Raw genomic sequence first — 26,653 nt, forward strand, 5'->3', positions numbered from 1 at the left:
TTAAGTTTAGTACAGGCAAGTTATTAAACAAATTTTAAAAGTCAGCTACTCTGCAGTCTCCAGAGGACAAAATGAGAATCTGAAGTTGCTATAAGGTAATATCTAAAATAACCAGTTTTCAACAAAAAATTTTGTAAGACTTGTTGAAAAAACAGGAAACTGTGACTCATACCTAGGGGAAAATAGCAAAAAGAACAAAGGTTGAAGACAGAGCTTCAAATATCCTTGGGACAATATCAAGTATACTATCATTTGGAAGTCCTAGAAGAAGAGAGTATGGGGCAGAAAAGTATTTAAAGAAGTAATGTCCCAGGGCACCTGGGTGGCTCAGTTGTTAAATGACTGCCTTTGGCTTAGGTCATGATCCCAGGGTCCTGGAATGGAGCCCTGCATTGGGCTCTCTGCTCAGCAGGGAACCTGCTTCTTCCTTTCCCTTTGCCTCTCCACTCCCTACTCCCCCCCAACCTCTGCTCGTGCCCTCTCTCTCTCTCTCTGAAATGAATAAATGAATAACAAAAAAAAAAATAATGTCCCCAAATTTGGTGAAGAACATTGTATTTATTTCCTATTGTTGCTATAATAAGTTACCACAGATGTAATAGCTTAAAACTCCATAAATTTATTACCTTGTAGTTCTTGAGGTCAGAAGTCCTATAATCAAGGTGTCAGCAAGGTTGTGTTCCTGCTGGAGGCTCTAGAGGGAATCTATTTACTTGCCTTTTCCAGCTTCTGTAGGCCGTCAGCATTTATTAGCTCAGGGCCCCTTCCTTATATTACTCTAATTTCTACTCCTGTTTTCACATCTACTCTGTGATTCATCCCTCTTGCCTCCCTCTTATGAGGACTCTTATGATTGTATTGGGCCTGCCCAGATAATGCAAGATAATCTCCCCATCTTGAAGTCCTTAATTAATCATATCTGTAAAGTTCCTTTAACCATATAAATAAAGTAATATACTCTTACGTTCCAGGGAATAGGATGTGAACATCTTTGGGGGATTTTATTCAGGCTACTGTAAACATCGGTATATATATCCAGGAAACTCAGTGAACCCCAGGTTGGGTAAACCCAAAGATTCTCACCTAGATACATCATAGTAAAACTGTTGAAAACCAATGATCAAAGTTAAAAGCAATAAGTGAAAAATTACTCCTCATATACAGGAAACAACCATATATGATTAATGGCTTAACTTCTCGTCTTAAAGAATGGTGTTGGACCTTCTGGTTTCTTATTCAACATGTAAGGTGCTTAGAAGTTGCCCTTCCACCCTAACAAGTAAAAAGCAAAACAAGTGGAAAAATCAGCCAATTCTTAGGTCCATGAGAGTCGTGAGATCACAAAGCAAACTGCTGCCACCAAAATTGGCAAGACGGGTGGATACAGACAATAATACTTATTCGTGCAGTACTGCTGTAGGAAAGCTTGAACTGTAATTGAAAATTGCTGGAGGCTTAATGTGGAAAAGTCTGAGAGTTAAAAACTCTGGAACTCTGGAGGGACCCAGTCTAAAGGGGGCCTCATAGTTTTGTGAGTTTTGACTCCAGGACTTCCACCAGGCCCTCACAGTGAATATTGGGAGAAAATTCCCCTGTGCTTCTGTTATGGGGAGGGAAAAGTAACTGTTTTGAAATGTGGCAGAGTGTTTTGTTCTTAACAAAACCTGCCCTTGGGAGAAACTCTTTTAATTAGGGAACTTACTAAGGGAAAGGGAAAATAAGTTCCCTTATTTAGGGAACTTACTTAGGGAAATACTCAATTCCAGGTCTGTCTGGTCATTCTGTCCTATCTGAAGAGGGGGATAAAACCCCAAGAACCACTGATAAAGTTCTCAGTTCAGAGGAAAGGCTCACCACAAGACTAGATCTAATCATTGAACCATAGCATGCTTCCACTGCCTCTACATTTCTCAAGGCCTATTACTTCAGTTCCTTTAAACCAGCACATCATTTCTGCCTTTATTTTTTTTAGTTTTATTTATTTATTTATTTGTCAGAGAGAGAGAGAGAGAGAGAGAGAGAGAACACGAGAGAGAGAGAGAACACAAACAGGGGGAGCAGGAGGCAGAGGGAGAAGTAGGCTCCCCACTGAGCAAGGAGCTGATACGGAACTTGATTCCAGTACCCTGGGGTCATGGCCTGAGATGAAAGCAAATGCTTAACCAACTGAGCCTTCTGATTTCTGCCTTTTAAGAAAACAGTACCAGGCATACTGAAAGATGAAAAACACAGTTTGGAGAGACTGAACAGCATTAGAACCAGAGTCAGATATAGCAAGAAAGTTGGAGTTTTCAGACTGATAATTTGAAAACTATGATTAATATGCTAAGGAGTTTAAAAGGAAAAAAAGAAGGCAACATGCAAGAACAGATGGATAATATAAGCAGAGAGATAGAAAATCTAGGAAAGAATAAAAAAAGAAATGCTAGAGTTAGAAAACACCAGGAGAAATGAAGAATGTCTCTGATGGGCATGGCTGAGGAAAGAATCCCTGAGCTTGAGCATATGCCAATAGGAACTTTCTCTTCTATTCCTTTCTGTTCCTTGCTATTCCTTTATGGTCCTTTCTTCCCAAAACTGAAAAGCAAAAAGACAGATATATATAAGAACTATGAAACAACTACAAAAGATGTAATATATGCATAATGGGAATATCAGAAGGAAAAGAAAAAGAATCAGAAACAATATTTGAAGCAATAATGATAGAGAATGTTCCCAAATTAATTGGAGACACCAAACCACAGATCCAGGAAGCTCAGGGAATACCAAGCAAGATAATTTCAAGAAAATCTCAGAACAACTAGGCATACTATTGTTAAACTTCAGAAAATCAAAGATTAAAAAAAAAATCTTGAAAGAAATAAAAACTACACCCCCTACAAAACAAACAAACAAAAACCTTACCCATAGAGGAACAAAGATAAATACATCTGATTTCTCCTCAGAAACCCTAAGCAAAAACAGAATGGCATGAAACTTCCAAAATGTTAAGAGAAAAATGCCTAGAAATTGTAAACAAAATTTCTAAATATTTATGTTTTAGGTAATGTCTACAGCCAACATGGGTCTCAAACTCACAATCTGGAGATCAAGAGTTACATGCTCCACTGACTGAGCCAGCTAGGTGCCCCAAAAGGCCTAGAATTCTATGCCCTGGAAAGTTAATCTGTCAAAAGTGAAGGAGAAATAGTCTTCTCAGACAAACAAAAATTGAGGGAGTTTTAACTTGCCTTTGCAATAACTGTTAAAAGTTCTTCAGAGAAAGAAAATGGTATAGATCAGAAAGTCAGATATATGTCTGAGAAGAAAGAGCATTGGTAAAATAAAAACTTATATTTTTCGTCTTCTTGATTGGCCTAACAGTTTGTTTAGAATAATAATAGGAAAAATGTATCAGTTTGTATATGCTTATATATAAGTGAAATGAATGACAGCACTGATTTAAGAGTTGGAAGAAAGGAATTAGTATTTTGTCACTTGCATTATCTGTGAAGTGGTATAGTGTTAATTAAAAGTGGGCTCGGGTTAGTTATAAATATATGCTGCATTCTGTAAGGCAAGCACTAAAAAAAGTTTAAAAGATGTATAACTGATATTCTAAAAAAGAGAAAATGGAATCATAAATGCTACCAAAAAGTAGAAAAAGCGTGGAAGACAAAAATAGGACCAGAGAATGATGACAACAAAGAGAAAACAGTAAAGAGTATGGTACATATTAATCTAACTATATAAATAGTCACTCTAAAGTTCAGTGGTCTATATATACCAATCAAAAGAAAGAAATTTTGAGAGTGGATCAAAAAGAAGACCTAAAAATATGTTGTCTACAAGAAACCTGTTTTAAGTATTAAAGACATATAGATTAAAGTATAGGGATGGAGAAAGATATATTATGCTAAAACTAATGAAAAGAAAGCAGGACTAGCTATATTAATTTTAGAGCAGACTTCAGGGTAAGGAAAGTGATCCAGAATAAAGAGGGGCATTACATAATGATAAAGGGAGTAAAAAATATTCCCAAAAGACATAACATTCCTTAACTGTGTATGCACCCAGCTATAGTGTGTCAAGGTACATGTGGTTAAAAACTGATAGAATTACAAAGACAGATAGACAAATACACTATTGTAATTGGAGACTTAGTACCTGTCTATAAGAAATGAACATAATTCACCAGGCAGAAAATCAGTAAGAACATATTTGAAGTTTACAGCACCATCAGTCAACTGGATATAAAGAACATCTATAGAATATTTCATTCAACAACAACAGATTACAAATTATTCTCAAGTTCACATGGAACATTTGCCAAGATAGATCACATTCTGGGCCATAAAACACAACAAATTTAAAAGAATAGAAATCATATATTGTCTGCTTTCGGGTCACATTGGAATTAAAATAGAAGTCAATAACAGAAAGGTAGATGGAAAATGCCCCAAAGTATGTGGAAAACTGAGCAACACACTTCTAAATAACATGTGGGTCAAAGAAGGAATCTGAAATTTTAAAATATTTTGAACTAAATGGAAATGAAATTCCAATTTATCCAAATTATGGAATGTAGTGGAAACTATGCTTAGGAATTTATAGCATTGAATGCATATATTAGAAAAAAAAAGAAATCCAAAATTAGTAGTTAATCTTCTACCTTAGGAAAAAGAAAAAATTAAATCAAAAGTAAGCAGAATAATAATGATAATGGGAGTAGAAATCAGTGAAATTGAAAAATAGGAAATAGGTAAAGAAAATCAAAACCGAAAGCTGATTTTTAAAAAAGATTTTATTTATCTTTTATTATCTCTATCAAAACAGACAGAGGTCACAAGTAGGCAGAGAGACAGGCAGAGAGAGAGAGGGGGAAGCAGACTCCCCGCTGAGCAGAGAGCCCAACGCGGGGCTCGATGTCAGGACCCTGGGATCATGACCCTGGGATCATGACCTGAGCCAAAGGCAGAGGCTTTAACCCACTGAGCCACCCAGGCACCCCAACTGAAAGCGATTTTTTGAAGAGACCAGTAAAACTAATAAGCCTCCAGCCAGGCTGATAAGGAAGGCGGTGGGGGGAACATTGCTAATATCAGAAGAGAAAGAGGAAACATCACTACAGATCCCATGGACATGATACTAAGGGAATATGAATAATTCTGTGCCCACAAATTTGATAACTGAGATGAAATTGACCAATTCTTTGGAAGACACAATGTGTGACACCCATGCGAGAGGAAATAGACAATCTGAATAGGCCTATATCTGTGAAAGAAATGGGATTAATAATTAATATTCCAAAGTAGAAAGCCAGCACCAGACCTGAATGAGTTCACTGGTGAATTCTGCTAAACGTTTAAGTAAGAAATTATGACAATTCTCTACAGTCTCTTCCAGAAGACAGAAGTAGAGGGAATACTTCCTAACTCTGTGAGGCCAGTATTACCCTGGTACCAAAACTGGACAAAGAGACTACAAGAAAATAAAAGTACAGACCAATATCTCTTACAAACATAGTGGCAAAAATCCTCAACAAAATATTACCAAATCGAATCAAGCATTGTATAAAAGGAATTATACGCCATGACTAAGTGGAATGCATCTCAGCATGTAAGACTGATTGAACATTCAGAAATCAACTAATATAACCCATCACATTAACATACTGAAGAAGAAAAATTATTTTATATATCAATGGATGCTGAAAAAGCATTTGACAAAATCCAATACCCATTCATGATTTAAAAAAAACAAATGTCTCAACTGTCAGCAAACTGGTAATAGAAGAGAACTTCCTCAAATGGCAAAAAACACTTACAGCCAACATCAACCTACTTAATAGTGAGAGGCTCAAAGCTTCCCTACTGGGATTAGGAACGAGACAATGCTCTTCACACCACTGCTTTTCAACATAGTACTGGAAGTCCTAATGCAATAAGATGAGGAAGGGAAGTAAAAAGTATACTGTTTGGGAAGGAAGATAAAACTGTCCTTTTTTTTTTTTTTTTTTTTGTTTGTTTGCAGATGACATGATTGTCTCTATAGAAAACCCAAAGAATCAATAAAAACAAAACAACAACAACAAAAAAACAACTCCTGGAATTAATAAGCAATTATAGCTAGAGTATAGGATACAAAGTTAATCTATAAAAGTCGATCACTTTCCTATATGCCAGCAATGAACAAATGGAATTTGAAGTTAAAGATAATATCATTTCTGTTAACTTCCCCCTCCACAAAAATGAGGTACTTAAGTCTAACAAAATATGTGCAAGATGTATGAGGAAAGCTTCAAAACTCTGATATATGAAATAAAAGATCTAAATAGTGAGATTTTCCATGTTCACAGGTAGAATGACCCCATATTGTCAAGATGTCATTTCTCAGCTTGTCTATGATTTCAACATAATCTCAATAAAAATCCCAGCAAGTTATTTTGTGGATATTGACAAACCGATTCTAAAATCTATATGGAGAGGCAAAAGACCCAGAATGGCTGACTTGGAAGTTGGAGGATGACATCATACAACTTCAAGACTGTAGAGCTATACTAATCAAAACAGTACAGAATTGTTGAAAGAACAAACAGATCAATGGAACCGAACAGAGAACCCAGAAATAGACCCGCAGAGCTATACTCAGTGGAGCATTGACAAAGGAGTGAAGGCAATACAATGGAGCAAAGAGAGTTTTTTCAACAATGATGCTGGAACAACTGCGTACCTACACCCACAAAAATGAAGCTAGACACAGATCTTCTACCCTTTACAGAAATTAACTCAGACTGGATCACAGACCTAAATGTAAAACACAACTCTATAAAACTAGAATATAATGTAGGAGAAAACCTTGATAATCTGGGGTATACTGAAGCCTTTTTAAATGTAACACCAAAGACATGAGCCATGAAAGAAATACTTGATAAGACTTCATTAGAATTAAAAACTTCTGCTCTGGAAAAAACAGTGTCAAGAAAATGAGAAGACAAGCCAGATTGGGAGAAAATATTTGTAAAAGACATATCTGATCAAGCACTGCTATCTAAAGTATACAAAGAACTCTTAATTTAAGACTCAATAGGGCACCTGGGTGGCTCACTGGGTTAAAGCCTCTGCCTTCCGCTCAGGTCATGATCCCAGCATAACCCCATATTGGGCTCTCTGCTCGTTAGCGAGCCTGCTTCTCCCTCTCTCTCTGCCTACTTGTGATCTCTGTCAAATAAATTAAAAAAAAAAAATTTAACTCAATAGTAAGAAAATGAAGAGCTGAAAATTGGAGCAAAAGACTGACAGACACCTTAGCAAAGAAGATATGCAGATGGCAAGTAAACATGAAAAAGATGTGCAACATTGTATGTCGCTGGAGAACTGCAAATTAAAACAGCAGTGAGATATCAATACACACGTATTAGAATGGCTAACATCCAAAACACTGACACCACCAAATGTTGGCAAGGATGTGTAGCAACAGAAACTCTCATTTATTGCTGGTAGGAATGCAAAATGTCACAGCCACTTTGGAAGACAGTTTGGCAGTTTCTTACAGAATTAAACATACTCTTACCGTATGACCCAGGAGTTGTACTTCTTGTATTTACCCAAATAAATTGAAAACTTACGTCTACACAAAAACCTGCAAACAGATGTTTTTAGCATATTTATTCATAATTACCACAACCCACAAGCAACCAAGATGCCCTTCAGTAGTGGGATAAACTGGTACATCCAGAAATAATACATGTATTTTTTGTGATACAAGAAAATGTTAGTGTGAAAAGGAAATGAGCTATCAAACCATGAGGAGACATGGAGGAACCTTAAATGCATACTACTAAGTGAAAGAAGCCACTCTGAAAAGGTTGCATACTGTATGATTCCAGTTATCTAACATTCTGGAAAAGGCAAAACTATGGAGACAGTAGAAATATCTGTGATTGCCAGGAGTTGGGGTGCGGGAAGAAAGGATGAATCAGTGGGCACAGAGAATATTTAAGGCAGCGATACTATTCTATATAATACTACAGTGGTGGGCACATGTCATTATATAGTTTTCAAAACCCATAGAATGTGCACCAACAGTAAACCTAATATAAACTATGAACTTTGGTTGGTAATGATGTGTCACTGTGGGTTCATTAGTTGTAACATTTACCATCGCGATGGGGGATGGTGGTAGTGTGGGAGGTTGTGCACCAGTGAGAAGAAGGGGTATAAGGGAACCGTACTTTATGCTCAATTTTGCTGTGAATCTAAAATAGCTCTAAAAAAATAAAGTGTAACAATAATTGGAAAAAGAATGCTTGTCACAGAACAGTGGAGTTCCAACATTCAACAAAAAAACTGTCAACACCAAATCCTATATTAAATTTTATATCTAAAACTATCCTTCAAAAGTGAAAGTAAAATATAGTCTCCTGTGAACAAAGATGAGGTAATCTATTGATTACAGACTTCTCTTTCAAGAAATACTGAGGGATCCTCTAGGCCAAAAGGAAAGGACTCCAGACTGTAAGTTGTTTCTGCAGGTAGAAGTAAAGAGCCCTGCAAATGATTAACTTGTGGGTAGCTATAATAGACTGTAAATATGTTTTCTCTTAATTTTTGTAAAAGTTATAAGATCGTATGAAAGCAGTAATCATTATTAACACTGTTGGGTCGATAAGATGTTTAGATGTAATCTGTGTGATAATAAATTCAGGAAGGCAATAGCCAGAATGGGGTGTAGGATGTGAAGATTGTATAGGGCTGCTGTTTGACTATGGGAGTGGCCGAAGTAGTGTGGAGGAGTGGTCACAGAACTAAGGCACAGGAAGGGGCACCCATTTGTAGGTAAAATCTCCAAGAATTCTGGTGACAGGAAATGTGCTGGAGAGAGTTAACAGCGAGTAGCTAAAAATCTTTTGTAAGTAATGCTGGGGTGTGGGGGATGGTGGTGGCCAAGAGGAAGGCAGGTGATTATAAGGAGGGGCAGTGTCTGACATAGTCTGACAAGGAAGAGGCACAGTTTCAGGGAGAAAGGGTGTTGTAGGGAGAAAGTTTTAGGGCAGTTTTACGGAGAAAGGGAGGAATAGTGAGGAGCAAAGATGGCCCCACCGTACCTTCGAGCGAGTTTGTTAGGGGTATGGGGGAGAAGACAGCCACCACTGCAGAGGTCTGCAGGGGAGTCTGTCCTCAGGAGGAGCCAGACATTGTTGGAACAGGATGGTGAAGGGGCTGTCCAGAGTAGAAGATGTGAGTTAGGATGCAAGTGATTTCAATGATGACTGACCAAGAGGACCATGGGTTAATATGGGGAAGGGTGGGAGGTGGGGTCGGAAAAGGGAGTGCACAGAAGGGTTTGGAAGCCTGGGGATGTCTCAAGAGACCTGGACTTCCTCTGGTGACTGATGTAAACATCTATAAAAATTATGATGAGATTGGTCCCAGTGGTTCCAGGCATATGGGGGAGGCAGGGTTGGTTATTGCGGTGGGGGTGGGGGTGAAGGGCCTTGCTGGGAGCCTCTTCTGGGCTTCTGTTGATGGAATCCAGAAAAAAGGCAGTTACCCCAACCCTGTGAATGGAGGTTGTCAGATAGCCCTTGTTACCCTCACAGTGGCAAATCTCTCTGTTGGTAGACAATTAAGGAGATCTTCAGGGGCTTCTAACGTTAATATCTATTAAAATCATCGGAGGAGGGCATCAAGAGTCCAGATTCCCACCCAAGTCCACCTTTTCTGGTATTACTGATGTCAAAGGTCTTTACTGGGTGGGGCCCTGGAGCTGGATTTCAACAGGTGCTTCTAATGTAGATAGGGATTAGGAGAGGATGAGTAATGTAGCTTGGAGCAAGCTGCTTTGGAAAATACAGCAGGAGGGGGAAGCCTGGAAAAGTCTGGTGATTTACTCTGTAGTCACCTGGTCTCCAGTCCCAGGAAAGGTCCAAATCAAGACCCCACCTGCCATGCTGCCCCAGATAGATGGCACTGTAACTTAACATTGGTTAGTTTGTCCCCTATTGTGTTCTACTTGGGGTATTTCTTAGCTAATTTTATTTTGCAAAGTTGGTACTTCCAGTGTAGCTAATTGTTCACTTTAGCAAAGTTGAGTGTGAAGTAGAAGTTATGAAAATGCTCAGAGATACACAAAACTAGAAGAGTACAGTGAACTCTCATATACCCTGTACCCAACCTCAACAACCATCAACATTTTGCCGTGGAAGGAAAGAGACAAATCTTTCATTTCTTGGCTCCTAAAATTGGCTTTAATATTTATTTGCTTTTACTTCATTATGTGGCTAAGCTTGTTAACTTTAATATCACCAGGGGGAAAAAAAGAAAGCTTCATTATGTAACAGTGTATATTTTAATGCAGTTTAAAAGGTAGCCCTTATACTGTTACACGCTCAGAGCAAATACAGTGAATGTATAAAAGATGTTTTCAATTGCAGGTGTTTTTTTTCTTTTAATATATATTCTGGAATTTGCCAAATATATATATTTAAAGCCTGAAGAGGCTCAGAGAGAAGAGGAAAAATATGTGTGGGGAAAAGTGGGAAATCAAGGAGTGGTTGAAATAAAGTTTATTGACTCCCTACCATGGGCCTGTCCTGAGGAGACATAGCTATGTCTCAGGGAGCAATTTGCTAGGATGCTGAAAATAAAGTGATCAGGCACTCACTAGGCTATTTTTAAATGAAAGCTTAGAAGTTGGCTATGGAAAACCCCTCTCAGGTTATTATGCTGTTTTTCTCCTTTTGCCCTTTCAGTTTGTGAAATTCCTTTCTTTATGTTTTCTAGCATAAAAGTCAGTGCACTACAAGTTTTAAGTAGAAGCATTGTAAAAACTGCTTCAGAGTAAAGGGCATTTCCTAGTCAAATTTCACAATAATGTTTTTCAGTTCTAAAAATAACTTGGAATTCAGGATGAAGCATCATCCTAAATGAATTACAGTAAGGGAGATTGTCTAAGATAGAAGTGGACAGGGATAATGATTTATCTAAATCCATGAGGAAACTAAGACAGTCATTTCTTAGAATTAAAGATAATCTGATTTCAACCACGAGCCTACTTGAAATTGGGCAGCATTTAGTGTTTAATCCTTTGTGGATGACATACTTATTTTTTCTTTTTTATTGTGATAAAATACAATAAAGTTTACCATCTTTATTTAAAGATTTTATTTATTTATTTGTTTGTTTGTTTGTTTTTAAGATTTTATTTATTTATCTGACAGAGTGCAAAAGAGAGGGAACACAAACTGGGGGAGTGAGAGAGGAGAAGCAGGCTTCCCATGGAGCAGGGAGCCCAATGCGGGGCTTGATCCTAGGAACCCAGGATCCTGATCTGAGCTGAAGGCAGATGCTTAACAACTGAGCCACCCAGGCGCCCCAATTACTGTAGCTTTTTAGTAAGTTTCAAAATCGGGAAATAGGAGTCTTCCAGTTTTGTTCTTTTCAAGAATGTTTTGACTCTTTGGAGACATTTGACATTCTATATGAATTTTAGGATGAGTTTTTCTGTTTTTACAGAATGTCTCTGGGATTTTGATAGGGATTGCATTCCTCTGTAGAGCACTTTGGGTATTATTGACATTTTGTAATATTTAGTGTTCCACTCCATGAATTTGGGATGTGTTTCCATTTACTTCTATCTTATTTCATTTCCTTCAGGACTATTTCGTAGTTGTCATTTTACAAGTCTTTACCTCCTTGGCTAAGTTAATAAGTATTTAATTTTTTCAGCTATATTGTAAGGGGAGTTGTTTTTGTAATTTCCTTCTCAGATTAGTCATTGTACATAGAAATACCAACTGATTTTGTATGTGAACTTTGTATTTTGCTACTTTGCTGTATTTATTTATTCTCACACCTTTTTGTATAGTCTTTAGGGTTTCCTATGTATAAGATCATATCATCTACAAATGGAGATAATTTTACTTCCTCCTTTCCAATTTAGATGCCTTTTATTTCTTGCCTCATTCCAGTACTTTGTGGTGAAGTGGGTATCCATCCATGCTTTGTTCTTGATCCTAGAGGAAAAGCTTTCATAGTCTTTTACCATTAAATATGATGTTCACTGTGGGGTTTTCATATATAGTGTTTATTAATATGAGGTAGTTTTCTTCTGTTCCTGTTTTGTTGAGTGTATTTATCATGAAAGGGTGTTAGATTTTGTCAGGTGCTTTTTGTTGTGTCAGTTGAGATGGTCATGTGGCATATTACATTGATCGATTTTCATATGTTGAATCATTCTTACATTTCAGGGATATATCCCATTTGATCATGATGTATAAATTTTTTTAATATGCTGCTGAGTTCAGTTTGTTAATATTTTGTTGAGGATTTTTGCATCAGTTTTCAAAGGGGATGCTGGGCTGTAGTTTTCTTTTTTTCTTTGTAGTGTTTTTTTTCTAGGTATCAGGGTAGTATTGATCTCGTTGAATGAGTTAGGAAGTATTCTCTTTAATTTTTTAGGAAAGTTTAAGAAGGAGTGATAATAGTTCTTTAAATGTTTGGTTGGATTCACCAGTAAAGCTATTTGATTTGAGACTTTTTTCTTTTTCTTTTTCTTTTCTTGGAGAGTGAGGGCATATGCAAGCAGCAGGGAAGAGTGAAGGGAGAGAGAGAGAATCTTGAGCAGGCCCCACACTGAACGTGTAACCTGACATGGGGCTCAATTTCATGACCCTGAGATCATGAGCCAAAATCAAAAGTTGGATGCTTAACTGACTGAGCCACCCAAGCACCCCCAGGATTTTTCTTTGTTGACTTTTTTTTATTATTATTATAGATTCAGTCTCTTTAATAGTTATTGGCCTATTCAGATGTTCTGTTTCTTAGTGATTAAGTTTTGGTAGGTTTTGGATTTTAAGAATGTGTCCATGTCATCTAGGTTATCTAGTTTGTTGGTGTATAATGTTCATAAGTACTCTCGTTGTCCTTTTTATTTCTGTAAAATCAGTAGTAATGTCCTCACTCTCTTTTCTGATCTTAGTAATTTGAGTCTTTTCTTTTTCTTTCTTTTTTAGTCCATTTAGCTAAAGGTTTATCAATTTTGTTGACCTTTTGAAAGCATAACTTTTGGTTTCATTGATTTCTTTTCTTTTTTTTTTTTTAAAGATTTTATTTATTTATTTGACAGACAGAGATCACAAGTAGGCAGAGAGGCAGGCAGAGAGAGAGGAGGAAGCAGGCTCCCCGCTGAGCAGAGAGCCCGATGTGGGGCTTGATTCCAGGACCCTGGAATCATGACCTGAGCCGAAGGCAGAGGCTTTAACCCACTGAGCTACCCAGGCGCCCCGGTTTCATTGATTTCTATTTTCTATTCTGTTTCTTTTATCTCTGCTCTAATCCTTTATTTTTATTTTATTTTTTTTTTAATTTATTTGACAGGCAGAGATCACAAGTGGGCAGAGAGCCAGGCAGAGAGAGAGGAGGAAGCAGGATTCCTCCTGAGCAGAGAGCCCGATGCGGGGCTCGATCCCAGGACCCTGGGATCGTGACCTGAGCTGAAGGCAGAGGCTTTAACCCACTGAGCCACCTAGGCACCCCATATATTTTATTTATTTGCCAGAGAGAGAGAGAGAGAGAGAGAGAGCATGCACAAGTGGAGGGAGCAGCAGGTAGAGGGAGAAGCAGGCTCCCTGTCAATCAAGGAGCCTGATGTGGGACTTGATCCCAGTACCCTGGGATCATGATCTGAGCTAAAGGCAGGTGTTTAACCATCTGAGCCACCCAGACATCCTTGTGTTCTAATCTTTGTTATTTCCTTTCTTCTACTAGCTTTGTCTTTAGTTCTTTTCCTAGTTTTGTTTTGTTTTAAATTGTGGAGTTAGGTCATTGAGATCTTTCTTGTTTTATAATGTACATATTTATAGCTATGAATTTCCTCCTTAGCACTCTTTTTGTTGTATACCATAAGTTTGGTATATTTTTGTTTTTGTTTATCTCTTAAGTATTTTCTGTTATCTCTTGTTACTGATTTTCAGCTTTACCCTGTTGTGGTCACAGAAGATACTTTAGGGGTGCCTGTGTGGCTCAGTGGGTTAGGCCTCTGTCTTCAGCTCAGGTCATGATCTGGGGGTCCTGGGATCGAGCCCTGCATCAGGCTTTTGCTCAGCAGGGAGCCTGCTTCCCCCAGTCCCTCTGTCTGCTTCTCCTCCTATTTATGGTCTCTCTCTGTCAAATAAATAAAATCTTTTTTTAAAAAGATACTTTTTATGATATCTTTTTTTAAAAGATTTTATTTATTTATTTGCTAGAGAGAGAGAGATTTCACAAGTGGGGAGTGGGAGAGGGATAAGGACTTGATCCCAGGACGCTGGGATAATGACCTGAGCTGAAGGCAGACACTTAATCAACTAAGCCATCCAGGTGCCCTGATATCTGTCTTTTAAATATTGAGACTAATTTGAGAATTTGTGGCCTAACATATGTATGTCCTTGAAATTGTCCCATGTGTACTTGAGAACAATGTATATGCTGTAATTGTTGGATAGTGTTTTATATGCCTGTTAGACCTAGTTGGTTTATCGTGTTAAGGCCTTTATTTCCTTGTTTTGATTGTTCTTTCCATCATTATGAGTAGGATATTGAAGTCCCCAACTACTCTTTTATTTATTTTTTAGATTTTATTTATTTATTTGACACAGAGAGAGAACACAATCAGGCAGAGTGGCAGACAGAGGGAGAGGGAGGAGGGCCTCAATCCCAGGACCCCTGGATCATGACCTGAGCTGAAGGCAAATGAGCAACTGACTGAGCCACCCAGGAGCCCTCCAAGTACTCTTATAGGACTGTTTTACCTTCATATACCTTCAAAGGTTTTACTTCATATATTTAAAGTCCATTTTAATATGACACTAGTGTAGCTACCCCTACTCTCTTAATGTTTGCATGGAGTATCTTTTTCTGTCCTTTCACTTTCAACCTCTTTGTGTCTTTATTTTTTTAAAGATTTTATTTATTTATTTGACAGAGAGAGAGATCACAAGTAGGCAGAGAGGCAGGCAGAGAGAGAGAGAGAGGAGGAAGCAGGCTCCCTGCTGAACAGAGAGCCCGACGCGGGACTCGATCCTAGGACCCTGAGATCATGACCTGAGCCGAAGGCAGTGGCTTAACCCACTGAGCCACCCAGGCGCCCTCTTTGTGTCTTTAGATCTCAAGTTAGTCTCTTGTAGGTAGCATATAGTTGAATCATGTGATTTTATCTGTTCTGCCAAATTTGTCCTTTGCAGAGTCTAATCCATCTACATGTAAAGTAATTACAGGTAAGGAAGGACTTACTTCTACAGTTGCACTGTTTGTTCTCTGCTTTCCCCCCTCGTTTCCTTTATTATTGTCTTCTTTTATATTTAGTGGATTTTTTTTTTTTGCAGTGAAATGTTTTGATTCTTTTTTCATCTCATTTTGTGTTTGTTCTATAGTTATTTTCTTTGTGGCTGCCATCAGGATTATGTGTAACATCCTAATGTTGTAACATTGGAATTTGACTTTATACCAGCTTAACTTCAATAACAAACAGAAATTCTCCTTTTACAGCTCTCTCTCCATCCCTTTTGTTGTTGATGTCACAAAATCATAGCTTTATACATTGTGTGCCCCAAAGACTAAAGTAGTAATAATTTTAAATGCATTAGCCTCCTAAATTATATAGGAAATGGGGCACCTGGGTGGCTTAGTTGGTTAAGCATCTGCCTCCGGATCAGATTGAGCCCCATGTTGGGCTCCCTGCTCAGTGGGGAGCCTGCTTCTCCCCCTGCCCCTCCCACCTCACTTGTGTGCTCATGTCTCAAATAAATAAATAAAATTAAAAAAATTTTTCTTGGAAACAAGATTTGGAGTTACAGACCAAAGTTTTAATAATATTAGCTTTTAAACTAAAAATTGTTTTTAAAAAATGTATGAGTCGGGGCAACTGGGTGGCTCAGTGGGTTGGGCCTCTGCCTTTGGCTTGGGTCATGATCTCAGGGTCCTGGGATTGAGCCCCGTGTTGGGTTCTGTGCTCAGCAGAGAGCCTGTTCCCCCCTGCCTCTCTGCCTGCTTGTGATCTCTCTCTCTCTCTCTCTGTCAATAAATAAATAAATAAAAGAATGTATTACTCTTTTAAATCATGTCGAAAACAGAAAGTGGAGTTATGAACTATCATAATTATTCTAATATTTATATTTTTGTATGTATTTACCTTTACTGAAATCTTTATTTCTCCACATGGTTTTGAAGTGCTGTCTAGTGTCTTTTCATTTCACCTTGTAGGACTCCTGTGACAATTCTTGTAGAGCAGATGTAGTGATAAACTATCTCAGCTTTTGTTTATCTGGGAATGGCTTAATTTTTCCCTCACTTTTGAAGGACGACTTTGCCAGATGCAGGATTTTTGGTTGACAGTTTTTTCTTTTAGCACTTTGAATATATTGTCCACTGCCTTCTGTTTGATGAGAAATGTGTTGATCATCTTATTGAGGATCTCTTGTTTGTGACAAATTACTGTTCTAGCTTTCAAGGTTCTCTGTCTTTGCCTTTAGAAAGTTTGATTATACGATGTCTTGGTATGGTCTCTTTGAGTTCATGTTACCTGGAGTTCTTTGAGTTTTTGGGGTGTTTATAGTCATGTCTTTCAGCAAAGGTGGGAAGAGTTCAGCCACTAATTCTTCAATATTCTCTCTGCCCCTCTCTCTCCTGTTTTTGAAGCTTCTACAATATATATGCTGGTCAGTTTGATGTGTCTTGTTGGTCCCTTAATATTCTGCTCACTTTCATACAGTCTTTCCCCCTCATTTCTTAGATTTAATACTTTCTATTGCCCTGTCTTCAAGTTTGCTGATTCTATCAGCTTTGTACTCACATCTGCCTTTGAATTGCCCTAATGAATTTGTTATTTCTGTCATTCTTTTCAAGTCCAGTGTTTTCTTTTGCTCTCTTTTTAGGTTTTCTGCCTCATTATTGATATTTCCATTCTTTTTACACATTATTTGCTCGATTTTCTCTAGGTCTTTCTTTAGTTCTTTGAGCAGCTTGAGATAGTTTTAATATCTTCACCAGGTTAATCTATAGTCTTTCACTGGGACAGTTTCTTTGAATGGGCCATAGTTCCCTATTTCTTTGTATGCCTTTTGAATTTTTTGTTGAAAACTGGACATTTTAATCTAATAATTTGGTAACTCTGGACTCAGATTTTCTCCAGTCCCTAGTGTTTGCTCTTTTTTTTTATAATTAATTAATTGGCACATTTATTTTTGTGGGCTGTCTTTGTGCCTAGGATCAGTCTGATCTATGAACCTAAGGTCTTCCAGGTCTTTTCCTGGACATTCATGGTCACTTTCTAATTTTCCCCATGTATTCAATTGCTTTTGAATGTCCTACTCTTCAATTACTGACTCCTAAAAAGAGGAAAGGAGGAAAATGAAGGGAGGATACATTGCTGCTGGCCCTGTAAATTCCCTGGCAGCCCCCTCATCCCAAGGTGGAGAGGCTTGTTACTATGGAGGGAGGTGCAGCCACACTGGCTTTCCACCTCTGTCTGCACCTCTCTGATTGGAAGCAGCAACCCACATTCAGGCACAAATCCCTGATATTTAGAGGACAGGGTCTTTTTTGCTCATCCTCATTCAAGTTGCTCCAGAACCTAGTGCACAGCTGCCAGCCCTGCTCCTGGGGTGGAGGTTGTGTAGGTGCTACTGTGTTTGCAGCTGAAATTGACTGAAATTAACCACAACTTGCCAGCTAGGCCTTAGTAGGGAACTTGCAAGCCTTCAGTAGACTCCAGAGTTCTAAAATACATGGTTCCACTTGACAGATTCTGCTGGTACAGTCATTGAATAGGTGGGGAGATGGATTCCTAGTGCTTCCCATTCCACCATTGTCTTAGAATCCTTTCAGTGTACATTTTATTTGCTTATGTTTTTACTGTTTGCCTTTCCCATTGATATGTCATCTCCAAGAGGATAACAATTTACTTTCCGTTTGCTCATTGTACCACAGAGCCTGGAAAAATGGACATACAGTAGGTGCTCAGTAAATGTTTGTGGAATGAATTTATACTATAGCAGATATAGTGATAATTGTGCCCAAGTTTTAGTACAGTATTGTTGACTGTGTTTTCTTCTTCTTTCTGAAGCTGATACCCATGCACAGTTCCTAGTAGATACTTGGGCGAGGGCCTTACCAGGTCCTTTTAAACACACTGAATTCTTGGAGTACGTAGGTGGCGCAGTTGGTTAAGTGTCTGACTCTTGGTATCAACTCGGTTTGTGATCTCAGGGTAGTGAGATCGAGCCCCACTTTAGGCTCTGTGCTCAGTGTGGAGTCTGCTTGGGATTCTCTCCCTCTTTCTCTGTCCCTCCTGCTCATGCTTTCTGTCTCTCTCTCTCTCTAGAATAAATAAATCTTAAAAAAATTATAAACACACCAGATTCCTGACTTTATATTGACATGGGCACCTTGTCTGTCATATTCACTATTATTTGTAATTTCGTAAGGTGATAATCTAAAACTCGGGAGTCAGAAACAAGCAGCTTCTCTGGGCCAGGTTGTGTGTTGTGTGACCAGCATAGTGGTTTGAATTGTTTTGACTTTGAATTAAAGCTTCAGGCGAGGCTTGTCCTTTAGACAGGCCACCACTATGTGGTTTTACAATGATTGTTTCTTTTATTATCACAACTCTAATAATTTAATTTTTGTGTTTCTTTGTTTATTGTCAGTCTTCTCATCTAGGCTATGAAGTCCATGAGGTCAGAAACCATGTCTACTTCATTCATCGCCCTACATCCCAGTCTTAGCTGAATCTGGTACTAGATGGTACTTGCTATATGAGGTTTGGGTATAAAGTCATACATTTGCTCTTTTTACCAAATGTACTTAAACATGACTACCCTTAATGCCACCTGCCTGGCTGCCATGTTGAGTTCCTGCCCCAGCTCCTCTGTGGGGGACTGCCTTTCCTCCATGAGTTTAGGAGGCAGGAGCATGTTTGTGTAGGATGTTAACATGTACAAGGTGTTTCCTATGTGTCTTCTTATTGGAATAATCATCCGCATTTTGAAATTAGGATACGTACTTACAGATGACGAATACGTTTGCCCATGTTGTACAGCAAGTACATGACATGGTGTACTTGAATCCAGCCCCCTGAGTGCCACCTTGGTGTTTTTCTGTTTGACTCCTACAGTGGGTGTACTGTCTGGTTTCTGTCAGGACCTTTTGTGTGTTTTCTAGGAAGGAGAGTGAGATCACCCCTGCATCCTCCAGTGATACTTAATTCATTTTATAAAGCATTAGACACCAAAATTGGTTTTCTGTGGCAGGGTGCTAGGTAGACATCATGAGCGCTGTCTTTAGAAGCAGATCTAAGGCTCTGGCTGTGGGGCCCCGCTCCTGTGTAGGGAGCCTGCACGGCAGGGTCTGGAGCTGTGCTGGCACCTCTCTTTGCACCCTCCCTGGCTGGTGCTCTGGCAGTGTGTGCTCAGCGTCTCACTGGAGAGCGGGGCTTGCTTCCGCGTGGTTCCTCTTCCCAGGAATGGACACTCAGGAGCCAGGTCTGAAATCGTCTCGGGCCTTCCTTTTGGTGTAGCTTTACTGCTGCCAGCCTGCATTCCTTTAAACTGGGGGCCCTGAGGTTGGCATCCCAAAATACACCCTCCAGGCCACTTGTCGCTGGCTTGTTCCGGCGCTCCAGGGAGGGCTTGCTGACCTGAAGGTGTCTTCTGGCCTTTAGTCTTAGTCACTCTGCCCCAGGTCAAGGGACCAGAGAAGACGCTGGCACTGGGACCCGCCACTGGCAAAGTAGCTGGCATCTGAGGTAGGACATTGTTCTTTCTTTCCAGTCAGAGACGGCCTTAGCTGCTGCTTCTCATACGCTTGAGACCAAAGAAGAGCAGCTTCATTCTGCTTTTACTTTCTGAAAATAGATGAGTATATTTTCAGATATCGGTCATAGCATGACCCATAGCTTATGTCACCTTTAACAGACTAGCTGTTTAATGCTGGTCGTCAGTTAGGAAATTCAAGAGTGGTGTAGGTTTGTGAGAATGGAATCCTAACTGCTTTGGGTGATACTAAGCCACTCTGTGCTGCATGATTTCAGCGACCTGCCTCCCAGTTGGAACTCCTCTCTGCCCTTTAGCCTGATTTTCTTGTGCATAACATGACAGATTATTTCATGACTCATCCTTCTTTTGGACCTGAAATCATTTTTATTCTTTAAATGTGGAGGGCTTTCAGATACCCTCTGTTGATTTTTGGGTGTGGCTATTAATAGTTTAATTTCTGTGTGTGGTTCTGAGTAGCTTCCCAATAACCTGTTTTTTTTTTTCTTTTTAAAGATTTATTTATTTGACCGAGAGAGCTCACAAGTAGGCAGAGAGGCAGGCAGAGACAGGAAGGGAAGCAGGCTCCCTGCTGAGCAGAGAGCCCAGTGTGGGACTCGATCCCAGGACCCTGGGATCGTGACCTGAGCTGAAGGCAGAGGCTTTAACCCACTGAGCCACCAAGGCACCCCCCAACAACCTGTTTTTGTGGATGGTTCCATTTACTTTATTTTTTATAACTAGTTGAGAGAAGAAAGGAATCTTAGGAACAGATTCCATCTGTGAAATGCAGTGTAAAATTTTGGCTAAAGGATGAGGAATGAAATAACATTAAAGTGACATTTCTGCTCAGAGTTGAGTTCTTGGAGAGAGTCTTGTTTCCAGTTTGAGGTTCCAGAAGCCCCTTTGAAGAGCTTCTCAGCGGAATAAGGGAACAGCTGAATTTCAAAGTCACAGTGACAACCGTGAACTTTCTGGCTGTCCAGGCCTAAGTAACACTCACCCATGAAAGGACTTTTCTACCATTTACTGTCTTTTAACTTAGGTCTAGAGCTCTGTAGTCTGTGGGATATGAAAATACAAGCAGATGAGCTTAGTGTGTGAACGCCCGAACTGTCTAACTTCTTCCCGCCAGCTGATGTGCCTTATTAGCGTAAGGTCTGCTTCAGGTCACTTCCCTGTCAATTAAGAGAGTAGACAGGATTGTGAGCGCCTCCTTTTCTGTTAGGCTGTGCACTCGCACTTCTGGACCTCGTGTGATCTGTGGTTTCTGTTTGAGGGGGGCTATCTCACCTTCTTCCTTTTCTGACCTCACTCTCTCTCTGAAACTTGTCCTACTTTCTGCTGTAGCTCACAGTGATGCTGGGCTGTCCCTTTTATGTATGAGCTGATCTCCAAGTGCTGGAAATCGTGGGATAGATTCTTTTTCCCACTCCCTTTTTATACCATCAATCTTGCTTTCCCAGTTCTATCTGAAACTAGCAGTTAAGCATTTTGGTATAAAATGCAAAATTTGTAAACATATTAAAGTTCTTCTATGCCAGCTTCAAAGAAAACTGACCCCCTCTAACCTTGTTTTACATAGGAGTTGTATTTCCTACTCTGGAAATGGGTCCAGTCAGGACACAGTTCCTTCCTTCCACTTAGAAGCTGTGCCTCTGCTTGGAGAATGCCCCCGGACACCACAGCAAGGCGGGAGGGCCGAGTTACCTCCGTGTCTTGCTCTCTTGGCCATCCTCACTGCCGATGGTGAAACATGGAGGAGCTGGCCCAGCCAGCATTCAGAGACCAGAGAGTCCTGGCGGTCCGGGGGCCTGGCAGTATGGCCCTGTGCACTGCAGAGTGGAGTGAGGGGGAAGGTCTTTAAGAATTTTGAGAAACTCCCAGAAAGTTGGGATTTGTCTGTATGACCAGCTTCACCTGGTCAGGAAAGTGACCTGAATACCTACCTACCCTGATACTGAGTGTAATGCTCTCAAATAAATGGCTTGCTCTGGAATGTCTTTTCCCACCATCATCCTCCTGAGTTAGCTGGGCACAATTGGTGCTGATTTCTAATTTACTTTGCATTCTGATTCTGTTAAATGACTTGCCAGACTGAATGCAGATGTGCACTCTCCCCACAGAAGCCGGCCCGTGGGCCGAGGATGGATCCCATTAACCTGTTGCCATATTTGCCTCAGGCAAAGTGGTCCCCAGGGCCAGGAGACCAAGGCTGGCATGCGATGTTGTGTCAGGTGCTCAAGGAATCCCAGAAGTGTACAAGACGGTGTGTAGTTCTCTCTGTTTTCTTCGTGTCCTGGATTGCTGGCTTGGGTTGTAAAAAGGTGCATGGAAATGCAGCTTGTTGGCAGCTATTGTTGTCTTCACAGGGTGGGGGCAACCTCTGGTTTGTTTTCATCCTGCTTCTCCCTGGGTGTGAAAAAAGGGGAGCAAGGGACACTTGGGCACTTGTCTGCTCTCACTTGGCTGTACTGGCCTCAGTGCCTGTTAGGGTGGCCACATTTTTGATATGCACCTCGGCATATGGGATCCTGACTTCTTCTGATAAAGTCGGGGTTTCTTTTTTCCTATATGTTAATGTCATTAAACCAAAGGGTTTATGAAGATATAAAATTTAAACTCCAGCAAGCTCTATGTTTAATGACTTTCCTTCATTTTGAAGAAACCAGTTTTCATAAACTGGGGACTCTTCCAGACAGCCTTGGAAATCTGACTGCCATGAAACTAAGTCCTGGCCTAGGAGCTTTCAGTTAGTTCTGGGTCATGATGATGCCAATGGCAACTGCATTTACTGAGCTCTTACACTTTTCTAGGGACTTGCACACATTTCCACATATTAATTCAGCTGACCTCATAAAAGACCTGTGAGTTGGACACTCAGATACCCTCATTTTACAGATGGGGAGATTGACGCCTGGAGTGGGGAGGTCCTTTATCCAGGCTGGTAAGTAAGTGGCTCAGTCAGGATGTGAATCCAGCCAGGCTGGCTCGAGGGGTCATCCTTGTAACCCCTGCACTGCTGTCACTTTGCCTCAACTATTGTTTTCCACGTGGCCTCTGCAACCTCTGAATTTTGAGGAGCAACAGGCTGCATATTGGTACATGACACCCTTGTAGCCTTCGGCTGGAGTTTATCAGTGGAGACCTTTCAGATTGAAGGTCTGAACCAGGCAGGCTCCACAAGGCTCTGGTCTCCAGGAACCTATGGAGGAATGTGCAGAGCTATTTCCACCCAGCTGACTTAATGGAGCTCCGCGCCTCCACCAAGGGGCTGAGGCCTGTTGTCTCTTCATGAGTCCCTTCTTCAACTCCCTGGTCACCTTGGGCACTGGCCAGGCCCCATGTAATTCTCGGTGAAGTAGGGTGGTCCGCCTTGGGACCTGACTGGTAAGGATCCAGGATGGCGGTGGGATAGAGCTCTTCCCAGACAGCCATCCTGCTGGGTCGAAAGCTCCCTACCCCCAAGTTCATTACATGAAAGTTCTGAGCTATGATTACCTTGGAGCCTACCTGTGCTTTCTGTCAATTACTGTAATTTTCCGGTAAAGCTGCACTAACAAACTGGTAATCATTCCTGCCCCCCAGAATTCACACCTCCCCCCCGGGAAGTACTCCTGCACCCTGTGGTCTTCAGGGGCTGCCCTGTGAAGGCCCCCAGGCGGTCCCTGCAGACCCACAGAACTTGCAGAGGTGCCGGTCCATGCTCTACACGGTTCTCAGTCCCTCCAGGTGCCAGACAAAGGGTCCCTGGGCTCCAGCATTTCCCCTGGGACTTGGCCTCAGCTTCCTGCTGTGGGCAGGGGGTGGCGCCAGTGGTACCCAGTAAAGAGCTTGGCACTTGATAGGCCACTTTAATTGCTGGTTCATCCGATGGAGGCTTGGCACAATGGAGGGTGAGAAGGAAATGTAACCACTTAGCAGATAGTCGCTGGGGACTTTTCAGAAGTGGATTAAGTGGAGCTTGATGGGAAGCAGTCATTTTTACAGATGTTTGTGTAAGAATGTTAATTATTTATGGTGATCAAGAAATTGGATATATTTAGAAAGGCAGATGAAAAACCAAACTGAATACTGAACTTGTTGAGTTGGCAGTTCAAATGCGAGCAGAACCCTTTTGCAGTCAAGCAGTTTAAACTAGATCAGGACAGCTCACCCGATGCTGAGGTTCATGATCAAAGCAGCTCAGCATGTAAACGGATCTGTGTTGGGCTTCAGTGGGTTCCTGGCTCCATGGCACCCACAGAGTTGATGTTGTCTTGGGAATGGAAGCAGAAATTTTTTTTGAATATATGGAGTTGAGGACATGGGACATTCAGCAGGTGACTGAGGGTTTTACATCGTTACTCCCAATTTGATGAGGAATTGAAAACTTTAGGCTGGTTTGCAGCTCTACCCTTGGTTTCCAGCCTCTTCCTTCCTGAACGGGATTACTGTGCTTCTAATATCCTAGTCCTGGAGGAGGACTGTGGGTGGTGGGCCTTTTGTGTAATAGACTCAGCCCACTTGTCAAATAGCCTGACAGGGCATTTCTTCCAAAGTGGCAGACATGGTGTTGTTCATCACTGGCTCATCCTTGACCTTCCTTTCATCCTGGGTCTCCCTCCTCTCCTAGCTTGCTTCGGGCATGGGGGCATGGGTGAGTGACAAGGAATCAGGGAAGCTTGGAAGAATCAGGAGATTTGGGCAGCCGTGGAAGGGATGGATCCTAGGAATTGACTGCCGCTGTTGCACAGATGTTCCTGTGCCCTGACTTCACCTGGCTGACTGTGGCTCCCCAGTGAATGCTAAGTGAGAACACGCCTCAGCGCATGGCAGGGGACCCCACCTCCCAGCCTGAATCTGGGGCAGAGGGCAGCTCCCCGCTGCACAGAATTCCCTCTGGGTGTCTGTGAGGCCTGTGGCCAGGAGGATATTTATGGGCCATCGCAGACATAGTCCAGGGCACACCCCACCCAGAAACATCCATTTGCTTAGGGAGGAGTAGAAGGATTGGTATGGTGTTCTTTTTCCTTTTTTTAAAAAATGTTTTTTAATTCCACATATATGGGTTGAGAATGATAATGGGCATACTTCAGTCCCCCTCAGTAGGTTCCTGAAGGAGAATCAGGAGAGTGTGGATATGCCCGAGCCTCCTGTCACACTCATGGGTAACTGGGTCCTGCGCTGAATGACTCTTTCAGCTTGTCTGGGGTCGCTGTGTGCCTCTGAGCGGCTTCACGAGGTCAGTGGCTTTGCTGTCTGCTCATGTCAGTCAGAGGGAGAGAATGCATATTCCACCAAGCCGAGGGCCTCAGCAAGATAGTTGCTGGGCTCAGAGCTAAAGTCACCATGAGAGAGATCTGGGCTCTTTATCAGTCTAGTGGGGCAGGAGCTGGCAAGTCCCTTGAGTTTACTTGTTATATCACAAATGCATTTGGTTTGGGTTCCTTTAGGAAGAGTCTGTTCAAGGTGAAGATCATGGACTTCATTACATCTACGGCCATCCTGCCCCTGCTGTTTGGCTGTGTGGGAGTCTTCGGCCTCTTCAAGCTGCTGCAGCGGGTGCGCATGAAGGCCTATCTCCGGAACGCTGTGGTGGTCATTACTGGCGCTACCTCGGGCCTGGGGCGAGGTGGGTCCTGGGGGCAGTGCTGTCGGGGGGACAGGGGTGGGGGGAGGCAGGGAACTTGATGCACACAAGAGGAGCAGCTCCTCCACTGCACGCATGTAAATAAAGGAAGCGGGCTAGGTGACTTGGGAACAAGAGCATGTCACCGTCCCTGGTCCGCTTGGAAAAAGCGAGAGCCTAATTGTGATGAGAAATGGCCCCTGGCTTTCATCCGCATCGGTGTTGGGAGGCGAAAGCCACGAGGAAGACTGGCAAACTGGAGACACTGTTTCTCCTCTAAGGGGGCCCCCTCACTCCACTCTAGCTAGTTGTGGAAATTGGGGGTTTTATGTGAAGACGCCCAATTGTCAAATACAGCAACTAACTTAGAAAACATTTTTACCTCTGTGAGAGCCAAACAAAGCATGCGGTTTCCTGGATTCAGCAAGCATCCCCGATTCATGGCCTTGGTCCCCTTCCCCTGGGGCTGTGCCTGCAGCTGCACCCTGAGTGTGGCCTTGGTGGGGTTGGGAACAGAATAAGTGATAGTTCAGATACTCGGTTTTTCATGTGAGTTCCATCTGATTTGGTGAACACATTGAGGCTCTGGGTCCCAGGGGTTTTATGCTGGGACACAGGCCCAGCGTCACTCACCACCCGTGGCCTCATACAGATGAGTCTGTAGAGCTGCCGTCATTTCCCTTCCACACACGTGCACTGCCTCTGGCCAAGTGCAAGCAGCAAATGCAGGCATGTCGTGTGTTGCTTCCTCCTCCTCAGCATCTGCACACATACCACCCACACCAGCACATCGTCCACGCCGGCGCTCGGTGCCCCAGGAGAAGGCTGCGAGGCACCCAGAACTGTGGCAAACCTATCCCTGCTGCATCCTTTGGTTGGGGGCAGCACAACACAGATCGAGCATCTCCCATTTGGGAGGCTTGGACCAGGTGCTGGGACAAACCAAGGAAAGACAGGATCCCTTTCCTCAGGGAGTTCACAGTCTGGTGGAGAGTGGCCAGGGCTTACCTCAGGGCATTGACATTTCAGTAATGGGTGTTCCCACCCAGGCCCGGTAGGTGGATTAGAGGGATGTGCCAGCTTGCACTTTAGCTCACCAAATGCTCACAGAGGATGCAGAGACTTGCCCTAGGAATTCTAGATTCAAACCCCAGTCTGACGTCAGGACTCAGTCTTGTCTCTCCTGCAGGGGCGATGGCCAGGGAAAGGAAAGCATGGGCCGGCAAGTAGGGCATTGCGCACAAGCCCAGGGCAGCGAGCAGCATGGTCATGCC

At 41.7% G+C, this 26,653-nt stretch overlaps 1 protein-coding gene across 1 annotated transcript in view; it reads left to right on the forward strand.

The window, feature by feature from the left end:
• Positions 1-26,653, forward strand: part of DHRS7B (dehydrogenase/reductase 7B) — a 58,929-nt gene that overhangs the window by 12,494 nt on the left and 19,782 nt on the right. Inside the window, exon 2 of the mRNA XM_059380912.1 lies at positions 25,204-25,382. Within this exon, the coding sequence (XP_059236895.1) occupies positions 25,204-25,382 (179 nt within the window). The remainder of the gene's footprint in view (positions 1-25,203; positions 25,383-26,653) is intronic.

Source organism: Mustela nigripes, chromosome 16, assembly GCF_022355385.1.
Source record: "Mustela nigripes isolate SB6536 chromosome 16, MUSNIG.SB6536, whole genome shotgun sequence".
Classification (NCBI taxonomy): domain Eukaryota; kingdom Metazoa; phylum Chordata; class Mammalia; order Carnivora; family Mustelidae; genus Mustela; species Mustela nigripes.